At 43.2% G+C, this 12858-nt stretch overlaps 1 protein-coding gene across 2 annotated transcripts; it reads left to right on the top strand.

The window, feature by feature from the left end:
* Window positions 1-498: 498 nt before the first annotated feature.
* paip1 (poly(A) binding protein interacting protein 1) lies at window positions 499-9092 on the top strand. 2 transcript variants are annotated; one of them, XM_056419864.1, is made up of 11 exons: window positions 499-906; window positions 1873-2024; window positions 2251-2448; window positions 2569-2681; window positions 2907-3018; window positions 3512-3637; window positions 3734-3840; window positions 4018-4135; window positions 4217-4271; window positions 5540-5624; window positions 8033-9092. In XM_056419864.1, the coding sequence occupies exons 1-11, from the start codon at window positions 714-716 to the stop codon at window positions 8118-8120; spliced, it is 1347 nt and encodes a 448-aa protein (XP_056275839.1). In that variant the 5' UTR covers window positions 499-713; the 3' UTR covers window positions 8121-9092. The 2 variants fall into 2 exon arrangements, with proteins under 2 accessions (XP_056275839.1, XP_056275840.1); XM_056419865.1 differs by lacking the exon at window positions 8033-9092 and adding an exon at window positions 6214-6427.
* Window positions 9093-12858: the final 3766 nt, after the last annotated feature.

Genomic DNA, 12858 nt, shown 5'->3' with positions numbered 1-12858 from the left:
ATATAATGATACAACATTATTGGTTTTTTTCTATTCATGATAAGTGCTTTAACAATTCACGTTCTTTCTCTAATACTTCTGTACTTTTAGGGGCAGTACGAAAACGATTAGGGTGGAGAAAATTAAAAATACATAATAATAATTCAATTTTAAGAGCAAAACTATGTTATTGTTGTTTTTAATTGGACACTTATTTCTCTCAAGGGAGGAATTGATCTGGGATAACAAATTTAAAAACCCTCATCAGATTAAACAGTAATTTCTGTAAAATACTCGAATAAAGTTCTGAATGGAGGACTTTTACGTATAAAGTAATATGTATGCAAATTCTCATTGTGGTATTTAAGGCATGTTTCTTGCCACCACTGACGACACACTGCTGTACTTCCAGTCTGCACCGTTTGTATCGTAGGTTCCACTCCACGCCACTAGAGGGAGTCCGTTCTATTTTGGTATCACACACTGCCATAGATAACCAGCCACTGCGAGTTTGTTGTGAAAGGAAGTGGACAAAAAAAAGTTGTGTATACTCGCTGATAGAGGAAAAAAAAGAAAGCCATCATGAAAGAGAGATAGGTCGTGCTTTGTTGTGATAAAACACAAGCAACGGCTGCTGTGCAAAAACAAAAAGCAGCGAACGCCATTTCTGCATCGTTTTTTCTTCTTCTTCTTCTTCTTCTTCTAATGCTGCTTTGAGCGCGAGACGAGCAGTTATGGATGAGACTTTCGACCGAGCTCCCGGAGCGGGGAGAACCAGAAATGTCCTCGCGGACCCCGGGCTCACTGGGGAAGGCGGGGACACCAAAGCCGCGCTTTTCAACCAAAGGGAACCGTTGAGGCAGCCGAAGACCTCCCCGCCTTTCGCCGAGAACAACATCAGCGCCGCCGACTCCTTCGCTGGTGGAGGTAGGGAGCGGCTAGCGAACGACGAGCGAGCTAACGGCGAAGTCGCGAGCTCAGATTCGATTTCGTTTAACGTTGAAACGTCAACTCGCAGACAGCAGCTGTGTTGGGCTGAATTGAACAGTGGAGACACGAGTCCTCCCGACGGGCCTGCTCGTTTAACCTCGTCCTAAATGACGTAACGGCAATTAACGAGCTAGCTAGCTTTCAAATGCAGTTAATACTAGCTAGCCGTTGTTTTTTGGCGTTGCGCCATGGCACCTGTCGGGGTTGTTGTCTCGTGGGCTAAATAAAGCTCCCGCTCAGATGTCCCACAGCTGAGTAGTGCGTTACGTGCGTCACTCAGAGGTGTCTTACCCCGGCGAGCTAAAACTAATATCCAACCTAACTAACGGTGTATGTTGAGTGTGCGACGCCGAGCAAAAGGCAGAATAATCGGTTTCACTTCTGTTAAAGTGGCGCTAAAAAAACGTGTGACGGGAAGTAGACGGTACAGTCATACCGCATTCTGATGGTTTGACAAGCGGAGGCCCTGTTGTGATCTTTTTTGTAAAGGACTGTGTGTCTGTATGGTTTTGGGTCAAAACCACGTGATCACATCGGCAGGTCAGAAATGCACAACCTGTTTGTTCACCTGTATACGTCTAGTATTAAGCAATGTTTTGTTATCTTCCATAACACCTGATGACTCTACAGTTCATAGCCTGCAGGATCCAGTGCGGAGTTCTGGAATAACAGCCAATCCCAGCACAGGTGTCACACTAGGATCACGGGCAACTATGTACTGTGTGTTGTTCTGTAACATCAGTTTCTCCCATGTGAATTGTTGTGCTTTGTTGTGTGCACAGCAGGACAGTGCTGCGTCGTATGTTGTTCTCTTTGCCGTGGCTAACGACATCTTTGAATCAAACTGTGATGAATAGTGTGACACACGACAGAGACTGACAACACCTTTCTTCTTTGTTTTAGATTTTAAAAAACAGAGCAAACCCCAACAAAGTGCACATGCCAACAGTACGCCCGCCCCCCGAGGTTTTAACGAAGTGGATTCCGTGGTCAAGTCGTCGAAGCTTTCGGCCAGTGCTCCGGAGTTTGTCCCCTCCACAGTGAACTCGTACGAAGTAAGAATAATTCAAAGAAGCGATTTGTAAATGACGTTGCATTGTGATGGTTTTCTTTTCAGCGGAGAAGTTAGGAACTTTCTCAGTTGCGCATCTCATTGAATTTTAATATGATTTTAAATGATAAATGTTCTTCTATTAGAAAGACAAAGTGACTGGATTTTCTATGCCGTTATTCATGTATATATTTATTGTGATTTGCTTTCTGTTTCTTCTTTTTTTGTAGGACCCCTCTTTTTATGACGACAACGAAGGCTATTACGATGAACCGACCTTGGCTGAAACGGTCGCAGACTTCCTCGCCCACCTAAGCTCCTCCCCCGGGACCTTTGAGTCGGATGTGGAAGACATAACTGGCATGCTCAACTCCTGGGTCACCACTGAAGAACTGTTGAATGAGCTGGTGGAACTGATCTACACACAGGTTAGGGTTGAGTCCTTCTTTAGGTTTTTGAGTGATTTTAAAAAGAAAGAAAAACACACGACATGAACATAAAAAAAAATATTACATTTTTTCTGACAAAAACCCAACTTTTCATTGCAGTCTACTGCCATTCCTAACTTCGCTTACACTGGTGCCAGGCTGTGTAACTACCTGTCCCATCATCTCCATGTCAGCCCGCCGGGTGACAACTTTCGTCAGCTGCTCCTGAAAAGGTAATTTATTCCTGTCTCGTTGGATTTAATGGTTTCCATCAGGGGTTTGACATCTTTTCTTTAAATCCGATTTTTTGCAAATGGTTAAAAAAAGTGGTAGAAGCAATATCACACGAGCAGCAGAGACGAATGGTTTGCGTCACAAACTGGTCAACACGCAAAGCGGCGTGAACCAATGCTCCGGTCAAAGTTCCATTAAAGAGGAAGACTGTTTTTTCGTCGTAGATGTCAAACACAGTTCGAACAGAGGGACGCAGCAGTTGGAGGAGACGCGGAGACTCAGAAGAAGTTCCACTCCTTCGCGCTCTTTCTCGGGGAGCTCTACCTTAACCTGGAGGTAAGAGGTTCTCTTGGACCGTTGTGAAAATGCATTAATTTAAACAATTTGTTAGATGGGCAGTTATGGCGTCTGTAATGTGAATTCCTTCATTCACATGTCCATCTGCAATTTCCCCTCGTGGTCCCAGTAATATTCGTTCCTAAAGTGTCGGGAAGTCGCATAAAATGGTTATGCTGCATTTGAGTCGATGCTTGACGGCTGTAAGAGCCCCCAGAAGACGTCATTGAGGACTTTTCCAGTGTCTATTCATTTTGAAAGAGCAACTTGAATCGAGGGAAACTTCATCACTCCAACGCCTCATCGCTCATTCAGTTAGGGCGAGACGTTGGTGTTTATAGAGCTGCCGATAACCTGTAAACGCTTACATTTTTTTCACCTCGTCACAAATGTTTGTTTCTGGGGCGTCCTTCTTGAATTGCAGCCTATGTTTTGGATGTCTGGTGCAACACCAGGACACTAACTTTTCATATCATTCTAATTTTCTTTTTAGGTAAAGAGCGCGAAAGGCCCTCCAAACCGAGCCGCCATCCTCCTCGGTGCTCTGAAAGACCTGATGAACAGTCTGTTCTCCAAGCCCGTGGACGCAAATCTCATCTGCGCCGTCAAACTGCTGAAGGTTTGGAATGTCGATTGGATCATTTTACAGACTCGCGTGGAGGATTTGCATCAGGCCGGCAATGAGGATGTGTTTTTTTACATTTTGTATTCCCAGCTGACGGGCTCTATCCTGGACGACGCGTGGAAAGAGAGCGGAAAGCCGCACATGGAGGAACTGATCCGAAGAATAGAAACTATTCTCCTGGACGCCACCTGCAGCCGGTGTGTAAACCAGCGTGTGCTCTTTTGTGTGCAGCTGCAATGTTAGGCTAAAGATTTTAGATTTAAAAAAGTACAACGTTTGAAACATACTTTTAGATATTTTTAGAGTTTCAGCTTTTGACTGAATGTGTATCTTAATCTTTAAACTTCTTGCTATGCGTGTTCTTCCGTCACCAGAGATGTCCGACAGATGCTTCTGAAGCTGGTGGAGTTGAGATCGAGCGACTGGGGCCGAGTCCGCGCCGCTTCAGCGGCCAGCAACGCCACGCCAGACAACGACCCCAACTACTTCATGGTGAGCGTCGATTGCACCGCCATTTTACGCCCCCCCGATGTTTCTTTCTTTCTTCATGGAATTTGTTTTCCCCTCCTCCAGAATGAGCCCACGTTCTACACAGAAGACGGGACTCCTTTCACAGCAGCAGACCCCGGTGAGTTCAATGTCTCGCCGGGTCATCGGGTCATTCTGGCATTGGGTAAAGAATCCCCACCAGGTTAATGTGACGGAGTTCACAAACACGCATGAAAAGCTAGGAGACCAAAATATACTCCGTTGTTCTTCTTCCCACGATAGCATATGGTAACTGTGTTAGTCATACCTGCAAACTGGTCACCTTTCGGTGAAATTTGCCGATTTTAAATCAAAATAGGTCATCCACGTGAATAGTGGAGATCCGAATAGTTTTTGTTTTGGGGTAGGGGGGTGGGGATTGGACGGCCGGCGTTTATGAGATTGGAGTGAGACAAGGAGAACATGCGATGTGGTGATCTTCGGAAATTAAACATCTTTGATGGGACACGTCGAAGGAACAGGCTCCTGGAACAGAGTCATGGAACAGGCTCAAAGCTCAGCAGAGCACACAAGTAAAAAAAAAAAAAGGAAGTTGGTTCATCACTGACTTTAACCATATTATATATAATGATAATGTTAAGTTGTTATTACTATTATTAGGGCCCGATCACTGAATCATTCAGAGGACCTTTTTTTCTTAAAATGTTTGTTATTATTATTTAGATTTGCGGTCAGAACAATCAATAGACCGTAGTTATAAAAGCTTTGAGGTGTCATCAAACAACGTGGATGTGGTGTGGAGACGACAACAAAAAAGCCACCTGCCCCCCCCATTGTCACCTTTTTCACCCCTCATGAGTTTGCAGGTATGGTTAGTACAAGTAACTATATGAAATAATTAATCAATTTTTATCAATTTAACTCATCTGTTCGCCTTTTTGTATGAATGGACGATGAGCGGTTGCTGCGACTCGACCGCTCGGTTGTTTTATGATGCATTATTGGTGCTGATGGTATAAATAGATTCTGCAACATGAAGCGGTAGGCAGACAACTTCATATTTATATAACAGATGGTTGGTCAGTCAGGGAAAACGCATTGTTATTTTTATTATTCTCTTAATTGCACAACTATTTATTTTAAACACAAGTAAAGGATTCTGGGAAGGAAATGTCACGTTTACTCTTGACATTTTCATCGTTATAATTTCAGACACATATAATTGGCATCTAGGCACGACGCCTTCCGTTCCCTCTTCTTCTCACACATTGACTAAGTTGTTTGTAGTTTGTCAGAAGAAGCAGTCCTCTCCTTTAAATGGCAAAAAGAAAGTCAATGTTTTCGCTTTTTTTCTTTTCTTCGTGCTTTAATGACAGACTTTTTTTCTGCTTTTTTTTTTTTTTACAGATTATGCTGAGAAATACCAGGAGATCCTGGACCGGCAGGATTATTTCCACGATCGGGATGGAGAAAATGGAAACGAAGATGACATGTAAGTTCATACAATGCTGGTTGACGCCACGCCGATGGGCCTTTCTTTAGGTCACAGCCACCGACTTTACTTAAACATCTGAAGCTATAGAGCGTATTCTCTCACGTGACCACAACAACCTTTGTTGGGGTCATGTTGGGGTCCATGCACGGCATTGTTTTGCTTTATTTTATGCCGCTCTTCTTTAGAAATGACCATCATATCCTGAAGGAGACACAATTTCAGTTCAAAACGGTGTGCCTTGTGATTATGGTACTGTGCCTCATTGTTGGATGTGGGACTAATGATTCAGAATATGTGTTTATCAGCTCAACAAGACAGGCTATGACTTCAACTTGTCATGCATCTACTTCGGCTTCACTCGGCGTCTGAGCGTTAGGACTGTTCTCATGTGTTTCTGTTGATACATCGGGTTGTGGGCACGTTTCCATTGACACTCGTCAATAATCTCTTTTTGCTTTTTTCGCCGAGCGAAAATCAATGTCTTTCACTTGCGCAAAAGGAACTGTGGATGGAAACTTGGGAGGAAGCCATGAACATGGCAACTCCGTCGGGCGATGTCTGCCTTTACTCTGTGATTCATTTCAAGGTAAAATAAAACACTGGCTCCATGGGAACAGCACTCAGCACGGCCAGCCAAACAGTCACTGCTGGTCCTGAAGGAGCTGGAAGCGGCTTCATCAGACACTCGTCCTGGAGGCGGAGCTGTGCGACTACGGATCATATATGAACCCAGACACGGGGTGCTTGATGTTCCCACATTTGTGGTATTTCCACAGCAAGTATAACGCAGAAATAGTTGTTAAAGCTTTACTTTTAATATGATGATTTAATTTAATTACTATTGCCTCCCATCGGGGTCTGTGGGGAAACTGGGGGGTACCGCCTCTCCGTGGGATGCCCATCCTGAGCTGTCCCATCCGCTCCGCTTATGGTCATGATGACCGGCGACCTGCTATACCACTCATAGCACCAATAGTTTACAGGTAGCTTCGCAGTTTTTTTTATATTAGCTCTTTTATATTGTACACGTATATATCATGTTGTATCACATTTTGCAGTCCCAAACAAAAGTAAATGACTGCACCAAAAGCCCCCCCCCCCAAAAAAAACCCCAAAAAGAAGAAGACCGACCAGACATGGCGAGGGCGAAACGGCGCGCTCAATCCTGCTACTTCACCCTAGTCGGGTCGGTGGGGCGCCAGTTCAGTGTTCGCTAGCAGTTCTAGTCTTTCATTCCGATCATGTATGATCAAATGAATCCAAAAATACGGATTGCTGCCGTTTCGTTCTGCCGCCTGTCCGCGCCGCCAAAAAAAAAAAAACCTACGTCACCCTCCTCCTTTATAACCTTTGTGAATACGTGACAAATAATAATAATAATAATATTATAATACAGGACACATGATCCCCCAACCAATACAAGTGTATGTAGGCTGCATCTATGCAGACTGGGTATTTACGACTGAAGTAAAAATTAAAAACCTAAAAAACCTGAGGGGGGGGTAAAGGAAAAACTACATAGTGGGGCTTTAATGTCCCATGGTCGATAGTGGAAATGAAAACTGTTTAACAGGAATGTGACCGGGCTATGTGCTGGTAACTAGGGGTAACTAGCGAATTAACCACAAAGTGTTGAGCGGGTAAAATCAGGTAAAACAGCGTTGCGAATATTCAATTCCAACCGCTGAAATCTTTCTTTGGTAATGCAGAAGAACATGAGGTTGCTGGGCTCTCGCATAATCAAACAGCGGACACGATAGCCAGGTCAACTTCTTCTGACATTTAATAAGTGGACCCCAAGATGGCGCGATTGAGATTCTGACGTCACGTGAATACGCTCTCTAATCAGAATTATTTGAATCGGCCACAAACAAATCGTTAGGAAATAATTTATAATAACACGTGACTTATGTGCTTTGATTTTTTATCTTTCGTATATTTTACATTTGTATTTAGGCAAACAAGAGCCAACAAAGTACAACATAGTATGGGGATGCTTGTGAAGTGTTATTTGCTTATAGTGCACCATAAAGATTATTATTATTATTATTGTCTGTTATCAGTCATTCTGCAGGTGACTCTTCCCTACGTTATGGTTTTGTACACCTGGCAAAGTCCAACCCGTGCCCCCTGTGCCCGGGCATCTCCGGTCACGTGTCTGCATAGCGGCTTCACCTACGGGCCCCCGCGCTCAGTGAATGCGCTTTGAGCGGCCCACAATGCAACAGGGTCAGCCATTGCTTCAGATTCAGTTTAGTCAGCAGCTGGGTGTGAAAGAGGCCTTAGCTTGCACATGTCTCTCTCTCTCATTCATTCACACTATCTCTCTCCCTCTCTTGTCACATTCGTCTAAAAGGTCTAAAATAAAAAGTAACGTGACCCCCGTCGCTCTGCTGCGTTCACAGATACGACTCCGAAGACGAGATGGAGCCCGAGATGGAAGAAGCCTTTGAGACTTTTTGTTTAGAAACTGAGAGGAAATGGCAGCAATGACGCGGCGAGTGAGACTCTGCAAGAGCCGACGGGCGCATACTGTACCCCGCCCCCACACAACTTGCTGGAATGTTGAAAAAACGCAAAGGAAAGTAGCATCCGATAGGTTCAAGCTTTCATTTTACTGCAAGCAAAAGCGTTTTTAAACGGTAAGAGATGTTTATAGTTGCACTTCTGAGGCGGTTTTCTCAGTCGGCGTCCACTTAGCGGACGGGGACAATCAACGGGGTTGAATTGTTCAAATATTCAAGATATTAAGATGTTTTCTTTTTTTGGGACATGACTGTTCTCTTTGTTTTAAAAAAACGTAATTCCTTTACGCCTAAACTAAAATGCCAGGAGAGAAATAGTGTGCTGTGATTTTTTTTCCCCTCTTTTTTTCTGAAAGGCAGATTCATCATATGTGTGCATAATTTGTGAAATACTAATTATTGCCCGATGCATAGAGTACAGGCCCCGACTCATCGTCAGACATGCATCGTCTTCATGTGAAACGCACTGGAGAGGGGCGGTTGCTTTACGCCATACATACAGCCTTCATCCTCAGGTCATAGTGTCTTGTCAGATTTCCAATATTTCACATATTGCAGGCTATTCGCTTGTTAACCCGGCTGCGGTTCTTTTAAGTGTTCAGCAACTCTGCGAGAAGCTGCACGGTTTGGAAAATTATTTCAAAATATATACTTGGATTTAGTCAGAAACTGGGAAGTGAATATGAACAAAACCTTTCGTTAAAAAAAAATATACAAACACCTTTTATGGGGCTTAAGTCAACAATTTCAAAAGTATTCAATAAAATGTCCACAATCCCGAGAGTCGGCGCGGTCATTGAGGCGTGACGGAGTCAGTCGTCTCGAGACTGAAGGACTGTTCACCAGCAATCCGTGAAGCCACTACAAAGGGATGTTGTTACATAGTTTGTACATATTATTTATGGTATTGTTTGCCTGCAATAAATTCTTTATAATGTGAGTTGTTTTTTTTGTTCCCGCTTTGTCTTCGAGTCTTACAAGAGATGCAAGTCCGTCCTGAAGTGTGAGCGCCGCAGGTTTCATTCTCAGGCAGTTACGCTGAGTGACCAGTTTATTAGGTACACCAAAGCCACTTAATACATTATAATTATAATACTAACTTGTTAAGCTTCTAATGGTCTTCTTTCCTGCCGGTCATTTTTGATAACATGGATCTTGTTTGGATCATTGTGTTGATAGTTCATTCTAGGAGAATTATACAAAAATGACAAATGTAGATACATTTCTTTTTAAATATATGAATACATGTTTTTATATTTAGTTTTTTACTGAATGCCAGCCTTTTAGATTGAGTGAATCAACAAGTGTTTAAATTAGATTTAGATTTTCAACAACTCTTGTAACACAAAATTGCATATTATTTGTACGCCTTTGCCACCACCTAGTGGCCAAGTTGAGTAACAACAAATATGTGTTCAATATTTTAACATTAACATCACATTATTTTACAGGGGAGCTTTCGAATTTAGTAAACAGATGGCCAAGTAAATAAATTCAATTAAATAATTAATATTAAATTATAGAAATTGTATTATGTATTTTCAACATCTAAATAACTGACTTTAAATCGAGCATTTACTTTCCCATTGTTATTTTGCTAATTGATTAAAGGAGTAACTTGCATCATGCGGGTCAGTTGCACCGCAAGAGAACGAGATGGTCGCGGTCCAAACATTCAAGATGACGACCGGCTTACCTCCTAGCCCCTCCCCTTTAGGCCCCTTTTACATAGGAATAAAGGATGCATTGTAATGTGTCTCATCAGTAAGAGAGAAACATAAGAACAGCCCTAGGTTTCTCTTTAGCGCTGGAGCCAGGCTGCCAGAGTCACAGCTCTGTGGAGCCGAGTATTCCTATAGACCTCAGTGGTAATGACTTCATGAACTTCTTTAATTAAAATTGTTTAACTATTAGAGGCGAGATTAATAATCTCTTGCCCTTAACCAGTGCCAATCTGTCCTCAAGTGGAATGGCCTTGGAAACCGCTGTATGCCCTGGTGTATATTTGGATGGCTTTTCTCCCATCAACCGTGACCAATTATCGTCAACGGTTTCTACTTCTAGGTGGTGGGTGGCCCTGCAACCTGCAGGTTGTGGGTGCAGGTCCGTGGGTCCCCCATTCTCCCATTAGAAGCAAAGTGTTGAAGGCACTGAACTGAACCCACCCCCTTTGCGCTTTCACCGCCGCCGCCTGCTCCCTTATAAATAAAGGATGGGTTAAATGCAGAGAACTAATTTCCCCTTGGGGATTAATAAAAGTGTATATTCTTATTCTTATTCTTACTTCGAACACGTCTACCTGGCTCTTGGAGCCCATCCCGACGAGGCTACTTAAAGACGTTTTGCCTTTAATTGGCAGCTCTCTATTAGATATAATCAATGTGTCTTTGTTAACAGGCCACGTACCACATTCCTTCAAAGTAGCTGTCATTAAACCGCTCCTGAAGAAGCCCACTCTGGATCCAGAGGTGTTGGCTAACTACAGACCGATCTCTAACCTCCCCTTCCTCTCCAAGATCCTTGAGAAAGTGGTCGCAAATCAGCTGTGTGACTTTCTACATCATAATAGTTTATCTGAGGAGTTTCAGTCAGGATTTAGAAAACACCACAGCACCGAGACGGCACTGGTGAAAATTACAAATGACCTCTTAATGGCAGCAGATAAAGGACTCATCTCTCTACTGGTCTTGTTAGACTTGAGACACATCTTGTCTCAAAAAGATGCAGAACAATTGGTCCACGCGTTTGTTACTTCGAGACTGGATTACTGCAACTCCTTATTATCAGGCTGCTCTAATAAGTCTCTTAGGTCCCTCCAGTTGATCCAGAATGCTGCAGCTCGTGTTCTCACTAAAACTAAGAAAAGAGATCACATCACTCCTGCACTAGCTGCTCTGCACTGGCTCACTGTAAACATTTAAAATTCTTCTCTTAACCTACAAAGCCTTGATTGGTGATGCTCCATCATATCTTAAGGAGCTTGTAGTACCATATTGCCCCACTAGAGAGCTGCGCTCACTAAATGCGGGACTACTTGTAGTTCCTAGAGTCTTAAAAAGTAGCATGGGAGCCAGAGCCTTCAGTTATCAAGCTCCTCCTCTTTTATGGAACCAGCTTCACCTTCAGTCCGGGAGGCAGACACAGTCACCTCGTTTAAGAGTCTTAAGACTTTCCTCTTTAATAGTCTTATAGTGAGGGATGAATCAGGGTCATCTGGTCCAGTCCCTAGATATGCTGCTATAGGCTTATAGGCCGCTGGGGGACGTTTAGGATACACTGAGCACCTCTCTCCTCTTCTCTCCCTCCTTATGGATGAATGTTCATCTCTCCATCACACATTACTAACTCTACCTCCTCCCCGGAGTCTTTGTGACTTCACGTCCCATAGGGTCCATTTGACCTGGCTGGGTCTGAAGCTGGTCCTGACTCCTTGCCCCTGCTTCGTGCATCCAGCACTCTGGCCTCGACCTGGCCTCCTTCCCCATGGCCTTTCTCTGTGCCTCCTGCCTCAAAGGCCGACCTCATTGGTTTGGCCTCTTTCGCCTCATGCCTGCATGGCCCTGCTGATGCCCCCCCCCCCCCCACATCCACTACTACATCCACTCTGTCATATTCATTGAATGTGTTGTAACTCTGTAATGATTCCTTCTGGTCACATGACATCTATTGTTCTGTCCATCCTGGAGAGAGATCCTCCTCTGTTGCTCTCCTGAAGGTTTCTTCCCTTTTTTCCCCATGACATTTTTTTTAAATTTGGGGGGGGGATTATTTCCTGGTAAATTGGTAGGTATGTTGTCTGTGTTTCCTTCATGTCTTCCAGAAGTAAAGTCCACTGAGGCGCTCCCTGATTTAAAAAAACAACAACACAACGACGCTCGGGATGTTTTTGTATGTGTAATGCATCGCCTTGCTCCCATATTTGTGAGCTTCTCTTGAGGATTGTGGGTAAAACTGCACATGGAAATCTCACACATTATGTGGGGGAGTGAAGGGGTTCAGTGGGTCATGTGACAGGACAGTAGCCTCACCCAGCTGTCACGTTACCACCGTGTCTGGGTGCAGTCATTGACTCGTGAGCCCACTCTGAGCCCACTGGTCTGGCTCACAAAGCGACTGGGAAAACCAGGGCCTTAGTTTCCCATTGTCAGCAGATGGGTGTGAGAGAGGGATTAGCTCCTGCTGCAGTCCACTCACCTCTCTCTCTCTCGCTCTATTTTTCTCTCTGTGTGTGTTTCTGGAACGGCACCGTCCCTGCATACATAAAAAACGTATTTAAATTGTTTTTTTACAATTAGATTAATAAATAAATACAATACAAAATAAATAATAATGTCAGTAAAAAAATCTGAATAAATAAAATAAACAAAATAAACAAAATAAATAAAATTAATTAAATTAATTAAATTAATTAAATTAATTAAATTAATTAAATTAAATCATGATATACATACACTACCGTTCAAAAGTTTGGGGTCACTTAGAAATGTATTTATTTTTCAAAGAAAAGCACTGTTTTTTCAATAAAGATAACATTAATCAAAAATACACTCTATACATTGTTAATGTGGTAAATTAATATTCAAGGTGGAAGTGTCTGGTTTCTAATGAAATATCTCCATAGGTGTATAGAGGCCCATTTACAGCAACTATCACTCCAGTGTTCTAATGGTACATTGTGTTTGCTAATCGCCTTAGAAGACTAATGT

The sequence above is a fragment of the Pseudoliparis swirei genome, chromosome 7, assembly GCF_029220125.1.
Source record: "Pseudoliparis swirei isolate HS2019 ecotype Mariana Trench chromosome 7, NWPU_hadal_v1, whole genome shotgun sequence".
In the NCBI taxonomy this organism is placed as follows: Eukaryota; Metazoa; Chordata; class Actinopteri; order Perciformes; family Liparidae; genus Pseudoliparis; species Pseudoliparis swirei.
This window is presented reverse-complemented; position numbering and strand designations above follow the sequence as displayed.

Excerpts from the sequence above, each read along its gene's own strand:
- paip1 (XM_056419864.1), top strand. The coding sequence starts at position 714 with ATGGATGAGACTTTCGACCGAGCTCCCGGAGCGGGGAGAACCAGAAAT. Across the intron at positions 2,025-2,250 it reads CCACAGTGAACTCGTACGAA|GACCCCTCTTTTTATGACGA; the intron begins GTAAGAATAATT and ends CTTTTTTTGTAG. Across the intron at positions 4,272-5,539 it reads TTTCACAGCAGCAGACCCCG|ATTATGCTGAGAAATACCAG; the intron begins GTGAGTTCAATG and ends TTTTTTTTACAG.